This window comes from Lepisosteus oculatus, chromosome 6, assembly GCF_040954835.1.
Source record: "Lepisosteus oculatus isolate fLepOcu1 chromosome 6, fLepOcu1.hap2, whole genome shotgun sequence".
NCBI lineage: Eukaryota > Metazoa > Chordata > Actinopteri > Semionotiformes > Lepisosteidae > Lepisosteus > Lepisosteus oculatus.
This window is the reverse complement of record NC_090701.1, coordinates 43,026,540-43,050,977: the sequence shown is the minus strand read 5'-3', so window position 1 is coordinate 43,050,977 and position 24,438 is coordinate 43,026,540. Positions and strand designations below refer to the sequence as shown.

At 37.9% G+C, this 24,438-nt stretch overlaps 1 protein-coding gene across 2 annotated transcripts in view; it reads right to left on the bottom strand.

Annotated features, from left to right (window-relative positions):
* Positions 1–6,352: 6,352 nt before the first annotated feature.
* opn7a (opsin 7, group member a) overlaps positions 6,353–24,438 on the bottom strand; it is a 59,658-nt gene continuing 41,572 nt past the window's right edge. For both annotated transcript variants that reach the window (XM_015339535.2, XM_015339538.2), the window contains exons 5-6: positions 22,547–22,881; positions 6,353–15,060 (exon numbers count right to left, since the gene is read on the bottom strand). In XM_015339535.2, coding sequence (XP_015195021.1) covers positions 14,443–15,060; positions 22,547–22,881 — 953 coding nt within the window. In that variant the 3' untranslated portion in view covers positions 6,353–14,442. The remainder of the gene's footprint in view (positions 15,061–22,546; positions 22,882–24,438) is intronic.

The window sequence follows — 24,438 nt, the reverse complement described above, 5'->3', positions numbered from 1 at the left end:
TGTTTTGCTGTTTCCTGGAAAAACAAATTTGACCCAATTTTGCCGTTTTTGAGCGCGCGCCTGTCAAAAATAGTCCAAAATCAAAATTCTCAATCCACATTTTGTACATGCTAAACTTTCTTCTTTTCTGTTTTGAAAACTAGAGGAAAGAACAATTTTGGCCCAACCTTTCTGGTAATTGTAATGCTCACGTGAAAACCACTCGATAATGGCATGTTTGAAATGTCTTTCCAGCAGCAGTTTTGTCAAAAAAGCAATGCCACAGAATTGAATCCTTTTCACTCTAGATGCATTAAACAATAACTGTGGACTGGTAATTGACATGATTCTGACTAATTGGGAGTCATTTGTGGACTTTTTTGAACACAGTTTTTAAAGCAGGGATTTGGAAGTCTGTTCCAAAAGTGTCCGAGCTAGGGTTAGGGTTAGTGTTGGAACAACACCTACACATTTTCTAATGCCTTTGCTGTGCTTTAGGATGTATCTGCAGTGCAGGAAAGGTGTTGTTTTGCTGTTTCCTGGAAAAACAAATTTGACCCAATTTTGCCGTTTTTGCTAAGCCGCGCGCCTGTCAAAAATGGTCGAAAATCAAAATTCTCAATCCACACTTTGTACATGTACATGCTAAACTTTCTTCTTTTCTGTTTTCAAAACTAGAGGAAAGAACATTTTTGGCCCAACCTTTCTGGTAATTTTAATGCTCACGTGAAAACCACTCGATAATGGCATATTTGAAGGCATCTACTCTTGTTTGTTCTTGGGGTGGATCCTCCTGTGTGCAATGCAAATGTACATCTGGTATTCTAATGATCTAACTCACAAAAGAGGATTGGAACAACCTGAAATAATGCAGACTGAAAAAGCAAATATCTGAAGACTTGAAAGAAGTATCTTAATATTCTAAGTCTAACACATCTTCAGATGTGTTATCTATGGAGGAATGCAGAGTTACAGAAAAGGACTTTTATTACACATGCCTGTTCTTTGATTCTGCAAGCTCAGCTCCAGAGCTAAGCAGATGCTTCTCATTGTATTACGCAATTCCTTCATAATAATTTGAAAAACCGTTAATAAGATTAACACATCAAGAGAGACTACATTCTGTAATTAGAATTTTGAGATTACAGTCATTGTTTTTCTTTAAATGTCAATGCATTAGCATGTGCAAACTTTAAATGTTCAATAGGTGTGTAGGAGGAATAATCAAAATACTGGTATTAAAACAAGAAACCTCCTCCTCACTGTAATTTAACTGAAAACAAAATATCAAAGCAAGTTTTATTAAATTCTATACCTGGTGGAAATTACAGTTTCAGTAACAGTGCTAAGTAACCACACTGATGTGTTTTTTATAGGTATAAAACTGATATTAGTGTTAGTTTCCTCAACCTTGCTAAGAAAAGGTCTGTTGGAATTGTATTTTTCTTGCTCTGCTTCCCCGGGGCATGACTCTATTCATCACTAGCATTACGCCAATGCACTTATGGTTTAAGAAATTATCATCGTATATCACTGCGATTAAATCATAACACTGTTATTGAAGTCACACGAACCTTTCTCGCCTTATCTTAGATTAACTCCCTACAGCTGGCACATCATTTGTTCTGTCTTTTGTATTTCAAAATAGCAGATTTGAAACCATAAAAATAGTTTCTCAGACCATAAAACCACCACATTTTTTTTCCTCATATGGATTTCCCTTTTCTCTTGTCTGTGTAAAAGATGTGTATCGAAAGTGCTTGAATTGCTGTTGGTTGAACTTGGATGGGAAAAAAAAGCATCTGCCACGCTTTGATTTTTTTTTCACAGCTTATGTTGCAAACTCAAATGAAATTACCTTTATATGGGATTTTTTGTTACTGATCACTCTGTGTCGACATCACTCTACAATGGAGAAAACCTCATTGTAGGCCACCTGTGTTGGAACCTGGGCTGGAACAGAAGGAAAGGCAGACAAATTAGAGAGAGAGGGCAGTAGGACACCTGCAGGCTAAGCCAAGAGTGGGATGCCAGACAAGCCTGTGGCTGAGGAGGCAGCATCAAGAACAGCAGGGGCAGAAAGAGAGAAAATCAAGGTCAAAGGCACATAAGGTGTCATCTTAAGGTGTTATTCGATGTTGGGCACAGGTAGAAGAAAGGGTAAAAACAACATGCAACATGCAGGAAGGGCACAAACATGGGGCTGGGTTGTTAAAACAAGGATTATATAAATCAAGAGGCAGCAGGGACAGCATAAAAAGAAAAAGAAGGGATAGTGTCACAGATTGGGACTCCTAAATGCTTTTTTAAAGTTATGGCCAGCTACTCCACCTAGCAATTATAATGGTGCTGGGACCCTTTCCCCCCTGTGGTTCTCTATAAGTGGGAGAAACAGGGCACTCACAGACAAAACAGTCACCCCTGTTAAATACCCTATTTGATTACAGTCTGTCAATTTACTCATCACACAGAAGCCATGACTCAAGTTATCCACAAGGGACTCACTCACAGATCATATGAACACAAGGACAACAGTTACCACAATCCCAGTGTCCCAAGAAGCAGTTCAACATCCCTGTTCTCTAAATCCAGCTCCCCATGATGACCTGGTGTTCCTCCTTCCATCACAGCAAGGAAAGTCCGTGGTGTCTGAGTCCTTTCCTGAGTCCAACATTGCAATCTGTGTCCCCCTCAATCCTACCTTCTCCAGTCCTCTTCTGAGTGTTCCAGACGTGGGTTCCTCAACCCCAGGCATGCCAGAGCTCAGGAGTCCTTCTCAGGTGGGATAGAAATGTCCCTTTAATGTCTTGGGTGTGGACCGACTTAATTGCTTAGGGCTTATTGATCAACTGACTGTACGCGGATGGCCAGGTGTAATGATGAATTGTGTATTCACTCCCTGTTCTTAAAGCCCCTCCCCTCTCTCACAGTTTGACAGGATTTTCAATCCCACATGTCACCTCTAAACTGTGTGGTGATTAACAATGGTCTGTACACTTGTTGATGGGAATAAGATCAAAGAACAAGAACGTTTAACACATCAACTCATCATTGGGAGACACTGGCCAAGTCAATGCAACCTTAAAGTCAGCACAGTCCCTGAGTCCTGCTGCCCCTACGTCCTTATTTTTCACTGAGTGGAAATAGCCTACAAGCAGTAAAAGCTGAGTCCGACTATAAGCAAGAACAGGAAATGTTAAGAGAATTAAAAGGACAAGTTAGGATGGAAGCACAGGCAGCACAGGGTTCCTTTCAGTAGATGAGAAGCTCCCGTCACAATGGATGATGTCACCACCAACCATGGAAGTAGACTGGAAACTCACTTTCTTCAAGGCATTCCTTCTGAAAGAAATACCATTTTTATGAAAGGTCCTTTGCAGCTTGTCTAGAGTTAATGAAATAGCAGACAGAGATGGAAATGACAGCAAAGACTCTGGGATGAACACCAGGAGCAGTTCTGAATCTTTTGGGAGCTGCAGAAGTGCAGGAACATAGTCCTGGTGAGATTAAGAGGAGCAGCATGGTGATAAGGAACCAGAGACACCTGCTGGAGTCTGAACAGCTCTTTGTCAAAGCGGCAATCTGGAGATCCGTATCAAAGAGGAATACTTCTGTGAAACTACAGTGGTGAAACAGTTAAGAAATCCTATCAGAAATATTTTTTTTTCCATCTGTTGTTGTTTTATGAATGAGATGAAATATGAAAAGAAAAATATTTGCGTATCATATATATATATAGTAGCTTCAAGAAGTGATGTTGGAAATGATAATAATGGAGAACAGCTGGAACAAAAGTGATCTGGTTGTCTTCATCCCTCCTGAACTTCAGTTAAGAGCATTCTGTTAAAGCTAAGGTATGTTTCTTTGTTCAGTAATTTAAAAAAATGATTTGAAAGAAGACACGTCAAGTCACTTCAAATAACAAGTTGCTACAAGATAAAAAAACTTCTTATATAGCCAACCTCATTTAAATAAAACTCTGATAGCAACACATTTCCTTATCAAATAAAGCTTTATTTTTCCAAATAGCAACATATTTCTGTATCAGATAAAGGTAAAATAAACTTTTTTCTTTAACAAACTCTGTTATTAAATTACTTTATTGGTGGTTCTATTCTATTATGTATAGTTGTATCATTTCCTTTGGGTAATATATTGAAAAAAGATATTTTAAAACATAATAAAAACATAATTGGGGATTTCACATTTTGTGGATTTTCATTCCTGCATTATTTAAAACTAGTGATGGCACATATCAAGGCTCTTAAATAGTTAATCAATCTCGGTTTGATTACCTTATTCAGAAGGTTTGGAAAAATTGAGATTGTTGTATAGCATTTAAGCAAGAAAACATGGATGACAAAGATGATCAGAATGAGGCATAATAATTTATTCAGGTTAATTAGCTTCACTGTAATCATTTAGATATCCATATAAAAGAATAAACATACAACAGTGGCCATCCCTAATGAGGTCATTAAGCTAGTCTTCATACTGTTGGAATGGGCAGTGAGATAAGTAACAGCACATGTCAACAAAAACCTAAGAGAAATAATAAAACGTTTATTGCATTGTTTTGAATGATTCAGGACCATGAGCCCTTTGGCTGCAATCACGGTTACAAGTGTTTTTGGTAAGCCCCATGAACGCCGATCACCGTTCAATGCAATGCGGTTGGTGCAATTTTTGACCATTTGTCTTAGCGGACATTCTCATTCTACAGTATATCCAATTGCCTTGGGATCGCTTATGGATAGTAGTAGTAGTAATAATAATAATAATAATAATAATAATAATAATAATAATAATAATAATAATTTCGTACACTTATATAGCGCTTTTCTGGACACTCCACTCAAAGCGCTTTACGGGTAATGGGGATCCCCTCCACCACCAATGGTGGTGGTAGTTCTCACCTCTTTCCACAGATTCTCGGTATCTGTTCTCAATTCTCATTTTTTCAGGGTCACTCCAATGTCAGTCACTGAACTCTGTAACGCTTTCAAAGTAGCCATTGACCTGAAGGTGACATCCTTATCCAGTTTACTCCATGCTCAGTTGCTCAGTTTGGAGGGACAGCCTGATCAAAGTAGTGTCTAAGTGCTTTCCATATTTATTTTACAAGATAATTTAAGAGATGAAGGGGAATAAATTCTGAAACAAAAAAAGGATTCCTTGGGTTTACCAGATTAACATAATAATCATGTAATTCCCTCCACAATTGTATGTTTTTAAAACTTGTTTTGAATTCCTAGTGTAGCAGAAAGGCATACATGACCCAAAGGATGACCCATGACCCAAAGGACAATCATCCAATGAGGAACCTGCTGGATACTGTAGATATCAGGATTATACCTGATGACATCCTAACCAATCATCAGCTGTAATTTATGCTTTTTAAGGTAGTACCTATCTCACTTTGTTGGTTAGCTTGCAGGCACGGTCATCTGCTCTCTCTCGTAGCCTGACAATCTGACTTTTCCAACCACGTGACTGCAAGCAATCCGAGTCGGAACTTTAATTTTGCTTTAATTGTACACCAGGTTCTGCACTGCTTCAGTCTGGCCTTGGTCACATGCGGTTTCCAAATAGCAGAAATTGGTAAATGTTGCTGTTTCTGTGACAGACAAACCTACAGTGTATGAACTCTTTCACAATCTGTTCTCTGTCTCATGTTGCTTTAGAAACTCACACATTAAACTGTCGATTTTAATATATCTCTTATAGCAGAAACACTTTGGTAATAATTATTGACATTAAAATTGAAACACGTTGAGAATCCTTCTTGATTGAAATTTAGTTACTTCAAAATACAAGTCTTTTTTTTGTAGGTTTTTCAACTATTCTATCCACCATCTGTACATACTATCTGAACTCCTAGTAAAACACTATGCACATATTCAGCGTGATCTATAATATCTATATATGGTTCTAAGGCAGCATGGTGGGTCCAAACCTGGACTTGGAGTGTTGTCCAAGTGGAGTTTGCCTGGGTTTCCTCTGGGTTCTCCAGTTTTCTCCCACAGTCCAAAGACATACTTGTTGGTTAAATGGCTTCTGGGAAATCTGACCCTGGTGTGAGTGTGTGCATGTTTTTGACTTTCTCTCTGTGTCTAACCTGCGATGGACTGGTGTCCCACCTAGGTTGTGTCACGCCTTGCATCCATTTGCTTGCTGGGACAGGCTCCAGCTCCTCCGTGCTCTTGTAGTGGATAAAGCAGTTAGAAGATTACGGGCCTTTCCCCCAGACTATGCTAGCAGTGTTTAAATTGAACGTCTACATGGTATTTGATGGATTCTGTAAAATGTGAGAAGAAAAAAATAAATGCATTGAAAAAAAAACTTACATTCAAATAATTAAGGAGAGACCATCTAAAGAAAATTGGTATGCCCACCAATTATGTTTATTACAGCAATAATTACAATGAAACAATACAAAAGTATCAGTATTAGTAAGTCTTGAGTATAACATCATATTTATTAGTAATTACACGTACATGTGTGTTTGACAGTGTTTCTCAATGTAGCTAGTGGTTAAGTGTAACAGGTTAAGTTATAACAGGAAACATCACAAAATCACAAATAAATTGTGCAGTTATTCCAACATCATTAAAATTGCATGTATATTCAATTATATTTACCATGAAACAATCATATAAGTATTTATTTACCCTGTAACACCATAAAATAATTCAATGCATATTTAATAAACATAATGTTGAATTCAAATATTTGACAAACTGTACTCAAATATCTGGCATTATATCTTTGTTTTTTTTCGTTAGTAATACGCGATGTTTACATATTCATGTCAATATTTGTATTTCTTTGAAAAAATAAAACAAATGTATAGTCTATTTGTTAAATGCTTTTTGCGTTTTCTACAGTTAATTAAGCAAATCATAGACACATCTGGCAAATCAAATGTTCACACAATTTATCTTCACACATTAAGCTCATGAATATTTGTTTTGAACACATGGCTCCAGCTATTTTCGAGCCTTTCAGCTCCTACATGTTTGTGTAAAACACATAATGTAAAGTAGCCGAATTGTTTTTGTATGTGTGTTTGTGGTGTGACTTCAGCAGACACTTATTACATATTTAATAACTGAGAAACTGTTAACTGAAGCTCTCTACATATGCAATATGCTAAGGCAGGATTATATAAAAAGATTTTATGTGTAATTAAACAATGCCCTTGGGAATCTTTTTTGCTTAATTTACATTGCATTCATTGCTTGTGTTTGCAGTGTAAAGTATTTGTCATCTGTGATCAAGACAGCTTCAATGAACAAATGTCAGTGCAATAAACACTTGACTATCAGCTAAACTTCAAGAGGACTGTTCTTTATATAGGAGGTAAGACCAAGTAAATAACATGGTCTCCATTACTTTAATAATAAAACCAGGCAACTTCAAATTGTTTTGGTACCATTACCTAGAGGAACGTTATTTGTAAACCGTGATTGAGGGGTCAGCCTCTTTCTGTACAGGTTATAAAAAATAGATTAATGCCATCTTCCATTTTAACATCATGTATATATAACTTCAGAAACATGTTTAACATTAATGTGGAGGATGTAAATAGGTTCTGTCATATCTAAAGCTTTAGGATAATAAAAACAAAATCAATATTTTTTTGTTCAAGGAAATTAAACGCAAACAAATCAAAGTATTTTCTATTCCTAGGTTGTCATGTTCGACAGGTATACTCTAACATAAGTAACATAAGGTGAAATTGTATAAAAACAAGGTCTAACTACATTTTTAAAACAGCCCCGCATTATGAAAAAGCACCATTTGCTAGATTCCCAATTTAACAAAACATACTCATTACCTCTTTGTATGTATCTCTTTGTAAATCTTGTTCAAAAACTGGCAAAAATGAATCAGCTGCCATATAAATGTTCAGTATATCAGGTGGGACAGAAATGCAAATTAAACAGGCTCCGGGATTAGTGATCAGCATCATTTGTAAACTCTGCTTGAGGGCCTGATAAGGCTAACACTCAGTGTCTGAGATGATAAGTGAAAGTAGCTTGCCTTACTTTGTAATTAGCAGTTCATTAAACTGTCGTTATTAACTACTGATATACTAAGGTGGTTCAAAATGTAGTTGTAGAGGAAGTGTGTGGACAGTCTGTCAATGTTTTCCACTAATTCAGAGCTTTTCACATTCCCCTGACAAGCTAGATCTGTGACAACATCAAACAGGGTCACCATGGTCAGAGGTAGAGAACCATGCTAATTTTTTACATCTTGTCCTGAAATTCAGTTCACTTGCACCGTTCAGCTTTCCTGAAGTCTGTGCTGGTGAAATTGAAGGCTGAAGTGGCTTCTACCAGTTTATAGTTATAAAACTCTTAACAACAGAAGTATAATTTCCTGTAAAGAAAAAAATAGTCAGTAGGTGGACTATAGAGCTTGTGAGTCTGAGTATTCAAAGACATTCAGAAATAATCGGATTTTTGCATATGTGTGATATTATTAAACAGTTTCAGTGAATTTTTTGCCTCTTTAACCTGATGGTCCACAGGACAGGAATATATCCACATGTTCCAATTGTTTGTGCAGGATGTGATCGGCCCCCAGGCATACCTTCTCAGTTAATGGAAGTTGTGACCATTACTGGCTGATAGCTGAGCACCGAAGTTCCTGGGTTGTGATTATGCCTGGTGTTTCCACTGCATAGACTCCACCTTGAACTAGGTGTGATGACGATGACTCCATGTTTCATCGGCTCTATGTCCTTGCCTTTCAATTCCACTGATGCAGTTCCCTCTCCTGGAGGAATCAGGTGTACCATCTTGCAAACACCTTGGACACGCAGCAGATACCATAGTTCAGGTTTATTTTAAAAACAGTTCCACAAGAAATATAAAGTTCTGTCATGATCAAACGGACCAGTAGGCAAAACATGTGTTTTAAATGCTTCTGTTTCAGCAATTGCTCTGAGTTGTCCCTTCCAATAGGTCTATGACCAAGTTTCTTCTAGAGTAATTCTAATGTAATGAGGTACACCATCACAGACTCGTCCAGCGCGTGTCCTTCACTCGCAGAAGTTCTTAGTTTAAATAATAGAAGCTCACAACTCACAACTACAGTTCAACTTTAGGGGAAACTCTTTAGGTTTAAACGTTCATTCTGGGACATAGAAGGTTAGTCAAATAATATTGTCATGCTAAGCTGATGCTTGAATCTAAATAATTTGACAATTTTAAAATGTCTCCTAACAATGAGTCAGATCATTGGTCCGTCTATAGTTGATTGATTTAAAGGTAAAGTTCAATTACAGATAGTATTTTATTAAAAAACGCAAAATGTTCAGTATTCTATTGAATAGTTAATTGTGTATATAATTAATAAATAAATAGTTTAAACAGACAATGTCTATGAAAAATCTTTCTCCAAAAGAAAGAAGACAAAAGGTTTCCCTGCATTTGTTTATTAAGGATCTGTACTTTGTGGTGCTTGCTGCTGTTTTGTATGCAGGCTATTTATAAATTCAGCAATATTAACTAATTTACTAAGATTGTATCAATTAATCTTTTGCATTGTACGGTACATCTTTTATCAAATCATCTCAAACAAAAATCTAGGGTTCGTATAGGCATTACAGATTGCATGCATTAAACATAACAATAAACCTTGACATACATAAGCTTCATTCACTTGGACCAAACTGCCACACTCACATCTAATAACATGAGTTAAACTTGCTTCATTTTCCTACGTTTTAAATGCCCCGAACATGAGATTCAATAAATGTACTCTCCCCGACAACCTGTACAAGCTTCTGACTTTTATTTTGGTTATCAGCTTAGTAATAAAAATATTTGTCTATTATTTAAACACAAGTGGTACAGTAGATTGGTTTGGTTTCCATTAGTGGATATTCCACTAGTGGATATTTCAGATTACCTACAGATAGCTCATGATGGATGTTGATGCTGAATACTTAGCTGTTCTTCATATGTTTTCCACTGACCTCGAAAGACTGACACTGCAGGTTGCATAAGTGCTAAAGCATACGGAAATTAAATTGCACCACTAAAAGAAACAAAAACACAGAATTTGTCATTTTAAAAGCAATATCACTGGTCATTACAGGATTTTTCACCATGAGTCAAATCCTATAATTCTTTCAGAGGAAATGCTTCAAAAACAATAAAAATACCAGATTCAGCATAGCTGAGATTTCACATTTTAACAATCAACATCCAAAATTTGAGTTGAAAATCATTTTTTAAGATGCAGTCAGTTCATGGTTAAGTGAGAAAGCACAAATCAGCATTTCTGGAAAAATAGTGATACTCATTTTTCCTTGTGTTTATGTAAAAGTGTAGATATTGTGCCTGGTTCTCTTTTTTGTTTACAATGTTCACCACATTTTCTTAAAATACAGATGGAAAGTGTATGTCTAATTTTACTTTGCATATCCAAAAAATGTATTGTTGATTCATCTGAATGCTTGACTGCATCCGTAGTTGACTGAGCATTAAAGCGACAGCTAGTTTAGTCTTAATCTTTTAATCTGTCTTTTATGTTTAATTTGTGACTATAAAATTAATCTTTTCTCTTCCCAAGGTAATTCACAATCTAGAAAATTTGATCCCCTAGAAACCATTGCTTGTTTGGAAAAAATTACTATTGAATTTATTATTATTTGAGCATTTCCTTTGAAAGTTACACATCTTTAAGCACAATTTAACCTTGTAACACTTCATTTATCTTTCTGCTGTTGGCATACTGCAGATTAAGTTTTTTAGAAGATATGACTTCTGTTCAAACTCTAGAACAAAACTTGTAGTACAAGCACATACAAATGTCTCCTACAAACACTGTAACAAAATGCTTTATACATGACTTATTTTTCTGTATTCCATCATGTAATTTATTCAACGCTACACCTGTTCACTGGATTCTGTAGGCTTAATGCCAGATGTGCCCATTCAAGAAAAACTGGACTTGATTACACAGTGTAAATACTTGGGCTGAATTTAACACTTCACTACAGATAGATCACCCCATCCAGACACTTTGGACATTGCTGTTATATCCTTGAGCAACAGACTTTATCCTGATTGGTTCAATACACCCAGCACTATGGATACACTAGCACTGCTGGGGACAGTCCTGAGATGAAAGAGTACTCCATCCAGGAGTGAGTCCTAAAGAATCAGTCTACTTCACAACACAGGGACAGGGCCAGACATTGGCATGATGGCCCAACACATTTGAGGATAGTCTTTACATGTGTGATTCCTTGGGGTCTTGGCTTGATTTAACAGGTTTGTGTGTGCTCTACATCTGAATTGTACAGATTCTTCGCTTCCGTCTTAACGAGAGTTTGTATGGCCCCTGGCACCAATTTGACAGAATCTGGTAGGTATACATTAATGAAACTGGCTGGTTCCACCCCTTAATAAACAGTATATGACTGTCAGCTACACTAAAAGTCCTGATTTTAATTTTTAATTTTCCTTCCCCTTCATATTGTATGGCATAGTGGCTCAAGCGGTTGAGGCCCAACCCTAATGAAAAAGTGGATCATCTTGCTCTATAGAAGACTTTTAGAGATAATCCACATACTGCATTGTGTTTACAAAATGTACAGTTATTTCCTCATGTCATTTTTGTCACAGAAAACGCAAAACCATCTTTTAATATGGTTTACTGGCTTAAAAGGAAGCATGGCAGCATTGTGTTATAGAAGTACCCTGATGCATGTAATAATACATTTTGATAGAATTTCTAATGAAGCATCTCCACACAGTATTTATATTTCAAAGTATATTACATCACAATTAAAATATATTGTTTTTACATTCACATGCATGTGTACTTAAAATGAAACCGATCTCGATCGCGTTGCATAAGACACATATACTGTGCTCACGTGCCCTGAAAATATAAAAATATTGAAAAAGAGCAAAGTGCCAAGAGAAATATACATTTAACTACATTTCAGTTATAGTCACTTCTTAACAAAATTCTGTTACTGTCACTGAGTTTATGATATACTGAAGAAATAAATTCAGAGGTAGAAAGAACAATGCAGGAAATGTTCATCAGTAATGATCACAACAACCAGTCTGAAATTATGCATCAAATTCAAATAAATTAAAAACTACTGAATGTTAAATAAAGCATCAATAAACTCTAATAGGAGAGTGTGATCTACATTGCAAAAGACTAAACTTTTAAAACTAGCCTTAACAGTAAGAATCTCTGTTTTACAATTAACCTGGATCTGACCATCCTTTTACACAAAGTGTTAATGAGAATACTGCAGTAGAAAATAAAAAAATGAGTTATAATGAATTTCCTAATCAGTCAAAACACTCAGTGTTCAAAGATTTCTTTACAAAAGTACAGAATTTGCTTTTAATTTACTTACTTTAATTATAAAAGTGTGACAATGCCTGTCAGACTAGAGACAATATGCAGTAGATTTGGAAAAATATATTTTTTAAATTTATTTTACTTATAAAATAATGTAGGGATTTTTGGTGAATGGTATTCAGAGAGAGAAAAACTGGAGAACATTTTGGAATGGATTATAAAAACATAAGCTATGAGTATACTATCCATTTTGTCTTAAAAACTCATTCAAATTTAATTGTTTTCCTTTACTCTGAAAACAAATACTAAGTAGTTTTTTTTAACTGACATTTCAATCTCTTTAGACCTGAGGGCAATCATTATAATAAAAAAACAAAGTCTGCTCATCTCATTAAGGCCTGATACACAGATTAAAGATAAAACAAAGTTAATTGTTAATTGTTATAATTTAATATATTTTAAAAACAAGTTTCTGCTTATAGCAAATTGTGGATATTGAATAGATAATCACAACTGGCCTAAATAAGATTTAATTTACCCCCTTGCAATAAAGTGTATATTTCCCTGCTTGTTCACAACTAGTATTTTGAAAATGGTACACATTAAATGTAAGACATTCACGTAAAAACAGTGCCTTGCAAAATGATTCAGTCCCTTCCAAGATGTCCCATTTTGTGAAATTACAAAATGATGGATACACGTTTTTAAACACAAGACTTAGGATAAGATAAATTACAATAAATGTGGGCAAAAACTAATGAATAAAAAACTGAAATATGCTGATTGCAGGAGTCATCAGACCCCTAAACTCAATATGTGGTAGATGCACCTTTGATGGAAATAACAGCCGTAAGACTTTTTGGGTGAGTCTCTACCAACTTTGCACAAACTGGTGCAATTTTCATTCATTAGTCTTGGCAGATTTGCTCAAGCTCACTCAAGTTGCTTGTGGATCACTTATGGACAGCAGCTTTCAAGTCCTTTCAAAAGGAATTTAAAATGATCCAAGTCACGACTTTGACAGGTCAATCAAAGACATTCACTTTCTTATTTTCAAGCCACTCCAGTGTAGCTTTTGGTCTTGTACTTTGGATCACTGTCCCACTAAAAGGTGAATTTGTCTCAGTTTTAGGTCTGAAACTGGTTTTTACTCTAAGAATTACTAGTACTTTGCTCCACTTGTGTTCCCATCAGCCTTAACAGGTTTTCTGGTCCCTGCTGATTAGATGGAGAACTAAAGCATAAAGTTTTCTCCAGAATGCTTGAAGGTAGGTTTGGTATTGACTAAGTGATGTGCTATGTTGGGTTTGTGTCAGATATAAGAGTGCAATTAGTCCACAAATTCCAATTTTGTCTTGTCTGACTAAAAATCCTTTTGCGAAAGGTTTGTAGAAACAAATATATTGCTAGACCATGGACTTTTTATACTATCTTAGCCACTGGACTCTCTTGTCACTCATTCTAATCGGTGTCTGGTCCACTTCTTAATGATCACCATGCTCAAGGAGATATTATCTTAGAAATATTCTTCTTGTTGTTCTCCTGATCTGTGCTTTGATATAGCTTTATCCCTGAGTTGATATTAAAAGTCCTTCACCTTCATCTGGTAAAATCTCTGCTTGAAATGTACTACCTGATCCAGGAACCTTACAGATGTACTGTATGTGTATTTATTCTCAGATCATATGAAACACTATTATTGCGCACAGAAACAGGCCACTATACTTATATTTTGTGATTTACTAAGATAATTGTGTATACCGTAATTAATTTAGGTTTGCCACAGCAAAGGGTTTGAACACATATGCAATAACATTTCCTTTGTTTCATATTATCTATTTATATCATTTTTCTTTGAATGTGTAGAGTAGGTTGTGCATTTAAGAAATTCTAATTTATACAAATTACTAGGTGACCACAAGCTTTAAAGCAACAAAATATGTACAAGGTCTTAATACAATTGCAAGGCACTGCAGACATTAATTTGTATTTATCCTTTAAATAAATATAAAAAATAACAGTGGATTTACACATAAAAAATATTTACACTGGTCAAGGTAAAAATAAATCTGTAAATAAAAAATAAAAGCACTCTGAAAATACATGCACAAAATACTATGGGGTAGCAGCTTTTGAGTGTGCTGGCACTGTCTCCAAAGTTATCTCCAAGCTGTCAATTTCTGAACTCTTTTTACCTCTGACAATAACTCGGACAGATTTCTTGGAGGTTTGTCGCATTTTTGGTTGCTGTTTAGGCTCTGGGGAAGTGCTTTCCTGAAGGCTAAATTGCACAGTGTTGACACTCACCTGGCAGCTTTTGGGGTAGTTTTTAAAACATTCAAAAGTGTTGTCGCATTTTTCACACGTACATTTAGAACATTCTTGGCCCAGCTGAGCAGAGGGGGCACTGGATCCAGTTCTCCTTTTCAAGGACTTTAAACTGATCTCAATGACTGACCTGTAGTGACATTTTTGCAAGCTCCTGATACACAAACAATTTCCCGAACTAATGTGCTGTAGAATTCCACAGTCTTTGCACACGAAGTTCCTGAAGTTGGGTTTCAGCAGAAGATAGATGATGGGATTATAGAGGGTGGAGGATTTAGCAAACACAGCTGGGATAGCAAAGGCTAGTGGAGGAATATTTTCTATGGAGCCAAAGGCAGCCCACATAGACACCAGCGCATAAGGACTCCATGCGGTGAAGAAGCCGATGCACACTGCAACACTCAGCTGAGAAAAGGGAGACAACACTGTTATAAGATATAATTTGAGGCAGCAGTTTTCAAAAGTTAACGTTTCTTTCATTTTCTGACTAATTGACCCAGGGATCTCCACCACCTGTTTCTTAAAAAAAAAAACAGGAGATCAGTTTCAGTTATATAGCTGAGCTATTGTTTCACACTCCCACAACATCAAGACCTGCCAGTATAAATTTAAAGAATTATCAAAATACTGTAAATAGCTCACCATGCTGACCTCACAGCTCTGTAGTGGATAAAGTCATTAGAAAATGGATGGATGATTAAATGGATTTTATAACGAACGTTCATGAGGGATGACAACCACCAAGTTTAATCAGCCTTAGTTGTCAGTAATTTGTAATCAACCCTGATGTCTTTTTCTCCCCTAAACATAAGAAATACTATAAGTAATACCTTTCTCTTCCTCGTATACATGGACCTGTTTTGCATTGACTGCTCTACAACTCTGCATCTTCCCTGTTTCACTACTGCTGCTTTGCTTCGCAATAGATTTTCCCAGTATGCTGCTATTGGTGTAGGACACCTCGGGTCCTCAAGCTTACTCTATACCTGCACGTTTTCCTTCTGCTGCTTCACCGTCTAAGTCAGTCACTTCCAAAGCTTGTTTCAGCGACGGGTTCTGTCACGAAAGCTGGTTCTGACCCCCGTGAAGGTGTGTTGTTAAAGATCCTATGCGGCACGGTATTATCCGGAAGTGACTGGAGAAGGACATCAGGGAAGACCTGGCGAGGAATGGGCGGGATGACGGGCAGGGGGCAGTGAAGACAGTGCAAGGGATGAGCGCAGGCGAACGAGTCCAAAAGGAACTCCAAAGGGGGACATCAGGGCGCAGTCCAAGTTCCAGGTGCCGGGAGATCCACCAGAGACGAACACACGGTGAACGGGGAACTAGGAATACGAAAGGTTAAAACCATAATGGGACAAGGCGCTCCGAGCCCCGGACTCAGAGGTCAGGACATCTGGGGAAAAGGCCTGTGCCCTCGGCCTGCTCCTGAGCCCGGTGGATAGACGGGCCTTCAGACATCCATCTTCCAAAGCTGAGCCCAGAAAAATTGAGACACCGGGTTTAAATAAGGGAAAGGGAATTGGACACAGGTGGGAACAATGAAAAAGTGTAGGAGCGCCCTCTAGAGGAGGGCTGACGATCATGACAGGTTTGTGACAACTCAAGGAACAAGTGTTCTTTAAACTAAGCCACTCATTCAATGCTGGAAATCATTGGACATCAAATCTATTGGATGTCAACTTTAACTCTTCAATCTGTTCAAGCTTCTCTTGCCGGTTCTTCACATTGGCAGTTTCTGCGATGAAGCTCATAGCTGCTCTATGTGCCCTCATAGTCCTTTTCCTTCATACTCTGCGTCATGTTCACATGACTATTGATTCACGTCTCGACTCCGATTGATATTCCCAAACTGGCTTTCAAATTACGTCATTACCCTGAATCACTCCGGATTCAGATCATCAATAGCTAGAGCATCAGGGCCAGCGGTGCAATGGATAACGCGTCCAAATACGGATCAGAAGATTGTAGGTGGTGGTTATCACATTCGCCACACACGAAAGGACCCGGTTCGCAACCAGGCAGGAAGAGCATCACGTTCGGCCAGCAGCCATATCACCCTGCAACTCACCACTGGCACCCCACTGAAGCCCAGCAGTTACTGGAGCCAGTAGGGGGCACTCACCCTGCAGTACGAGTGAGTCCTAATGCCCCAGTATAGTGACGGGAACACTATACTGTAAAAAGGCACCACATTTCGGATAAGACGTAAAACTGTGGTCCTGACTCCCTGTGGTCATTAAAAATCCCAGGGTGTTTCTCGAAAAGAGTAGGGGCATAACTACAAGCTCCCATTTCTCCTTTGTCTCCTTGATGATTTTCTCACAATCAACTTTCCTTCTGCAAAGGTCTCATCCACTTTGATATTGGTTTTCAACTGAGGGTCCCTCTTGCCCGGGATGAAACATCAGATGTCCCCTCTCTACAATCCTGGAATTCACTGAAATCATTGTTAATTCCAAACATTGTACAGTCACTTTACCCCACAACACGCTTGACCACATTCAATTGTATATTTCCACCTACTTGTCTGCTACGTTTTATGCGAAAAAGGAACCGTTGTCCTTGCTGGGTCACCTCAACTATGCTATGCAAATTATACCCCAAGACAGATCTTTTATTCCAACTCTTCTCTAGCTTTCGTCATCACTCTCATCCTTACACCAAGACATAACTCTTAATTCAAATGGAAAAACAGAGCTTTGGTTCTCCTCTGAGTTATCCTCCATCCGTGCTTCTGATCATTCATCTGCCTTATTCTAATTGTTTCCAACTGTCATGGCTGCTTTTTTGGGGGGAGGGTAACTACTGGAAACAGAAACACTCAATAAAACTTTTGCTACACCTAATCTTAGGTGATGTGATTCCTGCTGCAATATAAATTATCCTTTGTGGAAATAAAGGCTATATTTCTTTGTTTGGCATTAGCTCTGACCAGAGGGCATCTCCACACCATCTTTTCCACCATCCCCATGAAGATGCCCCTGCTCAGGTAGGTGTCCTGTTCTGCACATCTATTGCTTTTCATGTTTTTGTCTAATTCTGTTGTACCTACTGTAAATGTTTTTAGACCCCTCTGGAACTGACTACTTCATCACAATCTCATCAACTTTTTTTATGCTGGAGACTACTGGACCAAGGGAAATGTATGAAGATGGTTGTGACTCAAGGCACTTTACATGTGTATTGAATGAGGAAAATACAGTACATTGTTTCCAAAGACTTTTTTCTGTTTCTGCTATTTGCTGTTTGCTGTTTTTAGATAACTTTTGGCATTAGTCTAGGATTAGTCTGGGATTAGTGGAGAGGGTCATATGTTAAAAATATAATTGTGTTAAACACAAATTATTTGCCACTTACTCAAGTGCCCTTGATTTTTTTTTTTAGAATCTAAATTTAAACATTTAGAAATGCATTAATTTAATTAAAAACCTTTTCTACAAATTAACCCATTAAGGCTATGTAGAAACAAAGCATTTTTCTCCTCACTGTAGTCCAATTTGTCTACTATTATTGCAAAACGGACATTAGGCTTACTAATGTCTAAATGTTTACTATGTTTTCAAACCATGGAATGCACAGTGCCAGTTCACACAAGGTAATTCTGCTTCTGAGACTTGATAATCGCATAGTAATTAAGATTTCTGTGGCTTCATTCCCTCGCTACTTGACTTCAGGGCTTATTGGATTATTATTTGACACAGAAGCCATAAAACATGTTAACAGAAAATAAGTTTATATTAGAGGCACAACTAATGGGCAGATGTAAACACTGCTGGTATATAATTAAGATTATCTTTCCCTATATGTAAAGAGCTGTGGAATACTTTAGAAGAAATGGGCCTTATACTGTAAATGCTGTATTTATTCATTTTTATCTGTATAGTTATAGGAACAAGTATTGGTAACAAATATAGCATGCAGAACATACTGTACATATAGTACATTTGAAAGTTGATAATTTGGAAAGCTTATTTTATTTTCACACACATTTACTCTAAATGCCGTATTATGCTATGTTATCCTAGTGACTGCACATCTCTCCCCTTCTCTGTTTCTGCATTGTGGTCCGCTTGTCTCTTTCTGAGGGGGTCCGTGTCTCCTCATCCTATGGCCAGAAGGCTACCCCCTTAACCAAGCAGGCTTAGCCAAAACATGTTGCTGATGGTCACCAAGCCACACAATATATGACTTACGTATACCGTACTTCTACTGTACGTACACAGCAGCCCCATTAAAAAATAAAAAATAAAGTTCCAAGTCACTTGTAATCTTTTACAAAGCGCACGGAGCTCAGAACTACCGTATGTCGTGTTGAACAACGTGGCTGGGCTGTGAAAGAACATGCATCCCGGACTGAACTCAGCATTTAATCTCATAAATTCATTCTAACCAAGGACAGCAAGCGAACATCGGATGTGAAAAGCAGTCCTGGTGCAGTGACGAAAACGATAACAATAAAATTATTATGCTAGAATAAAAAATGGATCTATTTCATAAATATGAAAAGGGCAACTCACTATCAAGACTGCACCTGAACGCTGTGGGCTGGTGTTATTTACCAGGGAAACGAATAATTGAACATGCTCAGCGATCTGCCCCCGTGAAATCAATTACTACAACAAAGCACTGAGGGGATGTTATTGAGGAAATAGAAAAACTTTTAATTTTGTGGATAGAAGATCAAACACATGCCTCAAAGCATTGCCTCTCATTAAGGTATATGTTATCAAATATTACATTCATTTTATGGTTGCATTTAATCATGTTCTTTTCCAGGTTTTTAATATACTGTATAACATAAATAATATACTATATACACATCAGCAAATGCTTACTGTAGCTTTGTCATAAATATTAGGGTCTTTATATACACAGTGTTTGAAGCTCAGTTATTCCTACAATGATGATGACCTCACTCTGTATATTTAACATTTCTTTACCTGGAACTGTCTTCAACACAACTAACAGACAACAGATAGAACTATGATAAAACACAGTGATATGGCCTCTCAACAGCAGTAAGTCCTGCAAGGAAATAAAACACACAAAGTATAATACCTATACTGCTACACACTATCAACCCAATATAAAAAGCAACAATTAATTATATACTGCATTTGTTCTTGTTTTTTTGTGAAGTTTTTTTATCTTATAGATAATATTGTAATTTTGTATACTGTACATAATATAAACAGATCAAATTGTGTCTCTAGCACACAGTTTTTCCACAGGTTTAAGGCTTGATATGGACAGTATAGAAATTCTATGGAAATATGAAAAGGCGAGTTACGTAATATTCAGGTTACGTAGCCGGTTCAAGAATGTAACCCCTATGACTGACTGTATACTTAAAATATTCAATTAATATTCACAAAGTATTTGATTCTTGCATGTTGTTATTCCCATTGAATTTGTCCTTGGATCTGGATGATAGGACAGACCCATGCTAGATTGAGGTGATTGAGGCTGATTTGGGTAAGAAAAGTACAAACTTGCATATAAGATCTGTATGATATGTAAAGATTTTGAATAATAATACCTGCTGCTTGCTGGGATAAACTCAGCCTCCCTTGCAACCTTGTATTGGAAGAAGTGATTAGAAAATGGATGGATGTCGTTTGTACCTGAGATCTCTCCTCCTGTGGCTCGTGAGGCCTGAGCACATGAACAAACCTCTAGTGAAGGAAATACTGGGAAATTGGGACTTGACTCAAGTCAAGGTTTGCAGTCCACACAAAGGAAACCTACTCTAGCACCCTGACACCTGCTGTCACCAGGGAACACTTTCTATACATGCCTGGACTAATGGGCACCTGTGTGAGAGTATGACTCTCACCCGCCACCAATTAACCTGATTAATTAACTAACCCATCCCACGTGAATCTAAATACAGTCTACAGTATATACTGTGGAGGTATATACGCCCTCTAGTGGCAGGACAGCAGAAACGAATTCTGTACATCAATCCTGCTGGACACAGCGCACTGTCCTTTGAATTAACCTCCATTTATGGGAAACTGCTGAAGTTAAAGCACTAGGAAAAACAACCAGCACCAGAGTAAGAGCCTCACTAAGGAGATATTCTCCTTTTGCTCAGCTGTTGTTTCAGGGGCTGCACCCAAAAAAGTCCAAACTGAAAACAGTTTCTTTACAAAGAAAATAAATGAATCACACAATTAAGCCATTACCATTGGGACACAAAATGAAGAATGTGAATAACTGTTCTGTATTTGTATAATAATACCCCCTTTGTGTTTGTTCCTTCGATCATTGCTTTTATACTAATACACCTGTTGTGTATGTGAATGGATAACATTGCCCTCCAAGTAGGTTTGTTACTGTAATAAGCTGCTGCAATTTTTGCTCAGCTTGTAGATTTCTATTTCCTGTGAGTTGTGCGGAAATGCAGAAACCTCAAGCAGCCCCAGCATATTGCTGCACTTATAAAACTACCTGTAATTACATAGCACCCATAGGTTAAAGGCATTGCAAAAGGGGTGGAAATGAAAGCAGCAGCCAGCACAACAAACAGCATGGTATTTGTACAGCCCCAGACTGATTATCATGTCATTTGCCTGAACCATTGGAAATCAAATAGGCAAAAGCGTACTAATTTCTAAAATGTGCTCACAAGCATTTGTTTCCTTTCACAGTTGAGTATTGCAACCGTTTTCTTCAATGAATCAGCTGTAATAAAAGTGATAGGTTCAACGGCGTGGGTTTTATTGTACAGTACATTCTCCCCCCAAAAAATTTAAAAAGCCTCTAAATATGAAAGTCTGAGGGTGTACAGGGAGAATACAAACTAAGTTATTCTGGGTCTTTCCATTTGGATTGGTCCAGTGAAGTACGTTTGTTTTGTTTGTTTCGTTCTTTATCAGTCCTGTCCATCTTGGGGGGGTGATTTTCCACGGCTTAAAGAGACAACTTCAAATTCAGGAAATCTTAGGATAAACTTGTGAGGACTTTGTATTTCGCAGGTTAACTACCATTTTGGTGTAGTGTAAACTGCATCAGAAGAGGGAGAATCAAAAGAAAACCAGCAAAAAAGAGCAAATAGTTTAGGACTCGTAGTTAGAGGATCTGGCCTCACTACATTTCACCCTTAATTCAGTTGGGTGAGGCAGTGTTTCACTTCTCTGCTGTGTCTTGGGGTTGCCTGCACACGATTGCAGTCACACATACCCGAGGGGCTTTGGTAGCCTTGGGGGATACAATGCACTATACAGTACCTGCAGCCTTTTTAATGTGTTTGCCAGACCTTTCAATACAGTATAACATTTGTTCGCATAACTTTTGTAATTATTTGAGAATTGTGTCAAATTAATTGAGTTTGAGTTAGAACACATGCTTCCAAAGAGAACTAGAAAAACGCAGACAATTGCTTTCAGGAGCTGTGAAATATATTCTCTTTGAATTGAGAAAGTAAAGCGAGTTTCTGAGTTGCTCTCAAAACGGTTAAAAACAAAATATTAAAGGACCGGGTACTTAATACTTGGTCCTAATACCACGAGTATTAGAACCAAAGTACAACAAATATGGGCCACTGAGTTGTCAAGTGATTATGGTGAAATGAGAATAGAGACACATGGCTAGCAAAAGAGTGATGGTGATGAATAGAACATCAATGAATGCTCAGCAGCCCAATGAGACAGGAACGCTGGAAGCAAAGCACAATAAATCAACCTGAATGAACGAAGCATCTCAGAAACTACAGTATCTGAGTCCGTATCTCAGTGTATTTGAAAAAACTCAACAATATACTATTTTTTTCTGTAAACTATGCAACAAATTAAATGCAACAGAGAACCATGTGTCCATAACACTGTTTCTACTGTCTGTGGTGTTTGTAGTAGCTGGCTGTGATAAGAAACGATCATTAACTCACCTTAACAATGATAGTCTGGATGTTGCCCATTCTTGTTGGGGTGGACACATGCTGCTCCACTGCTTTTCTGGATTCTTTTACCGTGATCAGGATTTGCGAGTAAGAGGCAATGATTATGCCGCAGGGCAGAATGAAGCAAAACACGAACAGGACTACGGTGTAGGATTTTGCCACCGGGTCCGTGTTGGAGGACTTCCAGTCGATGCAGCAGGCGGTGCCGTAAGGCTCAGGGCCGTACTCCCCCCAGTGCGCCAAAGGCGAACACGCGAACAGCAGCGCGTATGCCCAGGCGCAGGCGATCAGCAAACGCCCGTGGTCGAGAGTAAACCTGTTTCCTGCCAACGGAAGAGAAAGAAGGAGTAAGGGGCACGTCAATCTGTCGGGCTGCCGCTTCCTTTCATGAGCTCGCTTGCCCAAAAGAACGTACGGTTCAATTACGTCTTTAGTTATTTGTGTACAAGAGACAATACCGAGGCTGGGTCAGTCTACTTCAGTGCTTATACTGTAGCAGCAACGTGTGGCCGAACTGATTCCGCTTCATGTTGACACTCGGCCAATAGCTCTTGATTAAGCTTCTCCGAGTGATGTGGGTAGAGGACTCAGCTGCACTTTCTGTTGGAGTTTTTGTCTGCCGAACTGTAAACGCTCACATCAAAAAGAGTTGTTCACTAGCGGTCCCGGCACAAGAGCCCGCAGAAAAATCCATAAGCGCTAAATTAAAGCAGCGAAAGAAAATCCACAAGCGAGACGCATAAACTGTACAGTGAAAAATAAAACCCAAATCAAAACAAAACAACAAAGGACCAGGTTATTATTTGCTTCTACAGAGCCTTGTAAAAGTGTCCAGATCCTGCCTGTGGTGTCCCACTTTGCGAAATCACAAAATGATGTGAACACGTTTTTTGAACTTCACAATTGATTCGAAAGCTGAATGTCCTGACTGAAGTCTTCTGGCGGTAAGGTTAGTAACAGTTAATCGAACTAATGAGAAGAAATTGAAATATGTCATGTAGGTGGGACAGCATGCAAAGGAAAATGCAAAGGTTTATTCCACGCTGAAAAGAGAGGAAAAGAAACACAGTGTTTCGGCTGTGGAGCCTTCTCCGGGGGGAAACTAAAATATGTTAAATTAAAGTATTCAGATTTGTTAGCACAACATTTGGTGGACATACTGTATATTTAAAGCAGTTACAGATGCAGCTCTTTTTGGATAAGTCTCACGTTGTGTCCACGTTTGGCACTTTTTTCTCAGTAGATCAGATCTAGCTGTTTCAGGTTGCTTGGGAATTGCTTAGAATCGACAGTTTTCAAGATTCTGCAACGGATTAGAGTCAAGATTTTCATTATGCCTCTTAGGCACATTTACTTACTTAGCCTTAAGCCACCCCAGCATGGCTTTGGCCTTGCTCTTTGGATCACTGTGCTGCTAGAAGGTGATTTTATTCTCTCGTTTTTTATTATTTTGCAGAATTAAACAGTTTCTGTTTCCTCAGGTCAGACCACAGGAATGGTCTTTGCAAAGCATTGTAAATGACAGATTTTCTTGCTGTAGTTCAGCAGGATGGTAATGCAGATCTTTCTATGATCCTGAAAGTTAAATTTAATATTAACAGACTTAATAACTAACAGACAGCTTTGGTTCAGTTGTTCTAAAACTTCATTTTGTTTTGAGTACAGGAATAAGTGGAGAAGGGGGGAGGTTATGATTTCAAAAAATGTTTAAGGAATAAACCAAATCACTTGTTTGAGTTTAAACCCTGTGACCAGTGAAGTTTCCATACTTCACTGGTCACGCTATTATTGGACATCTCTGAATTTGTTTACTTATTGTGCTGACATGAGGGCAGTATGTATCCCACTTCTTAATAGATTGTGTGCATAGCAGAGCCCAG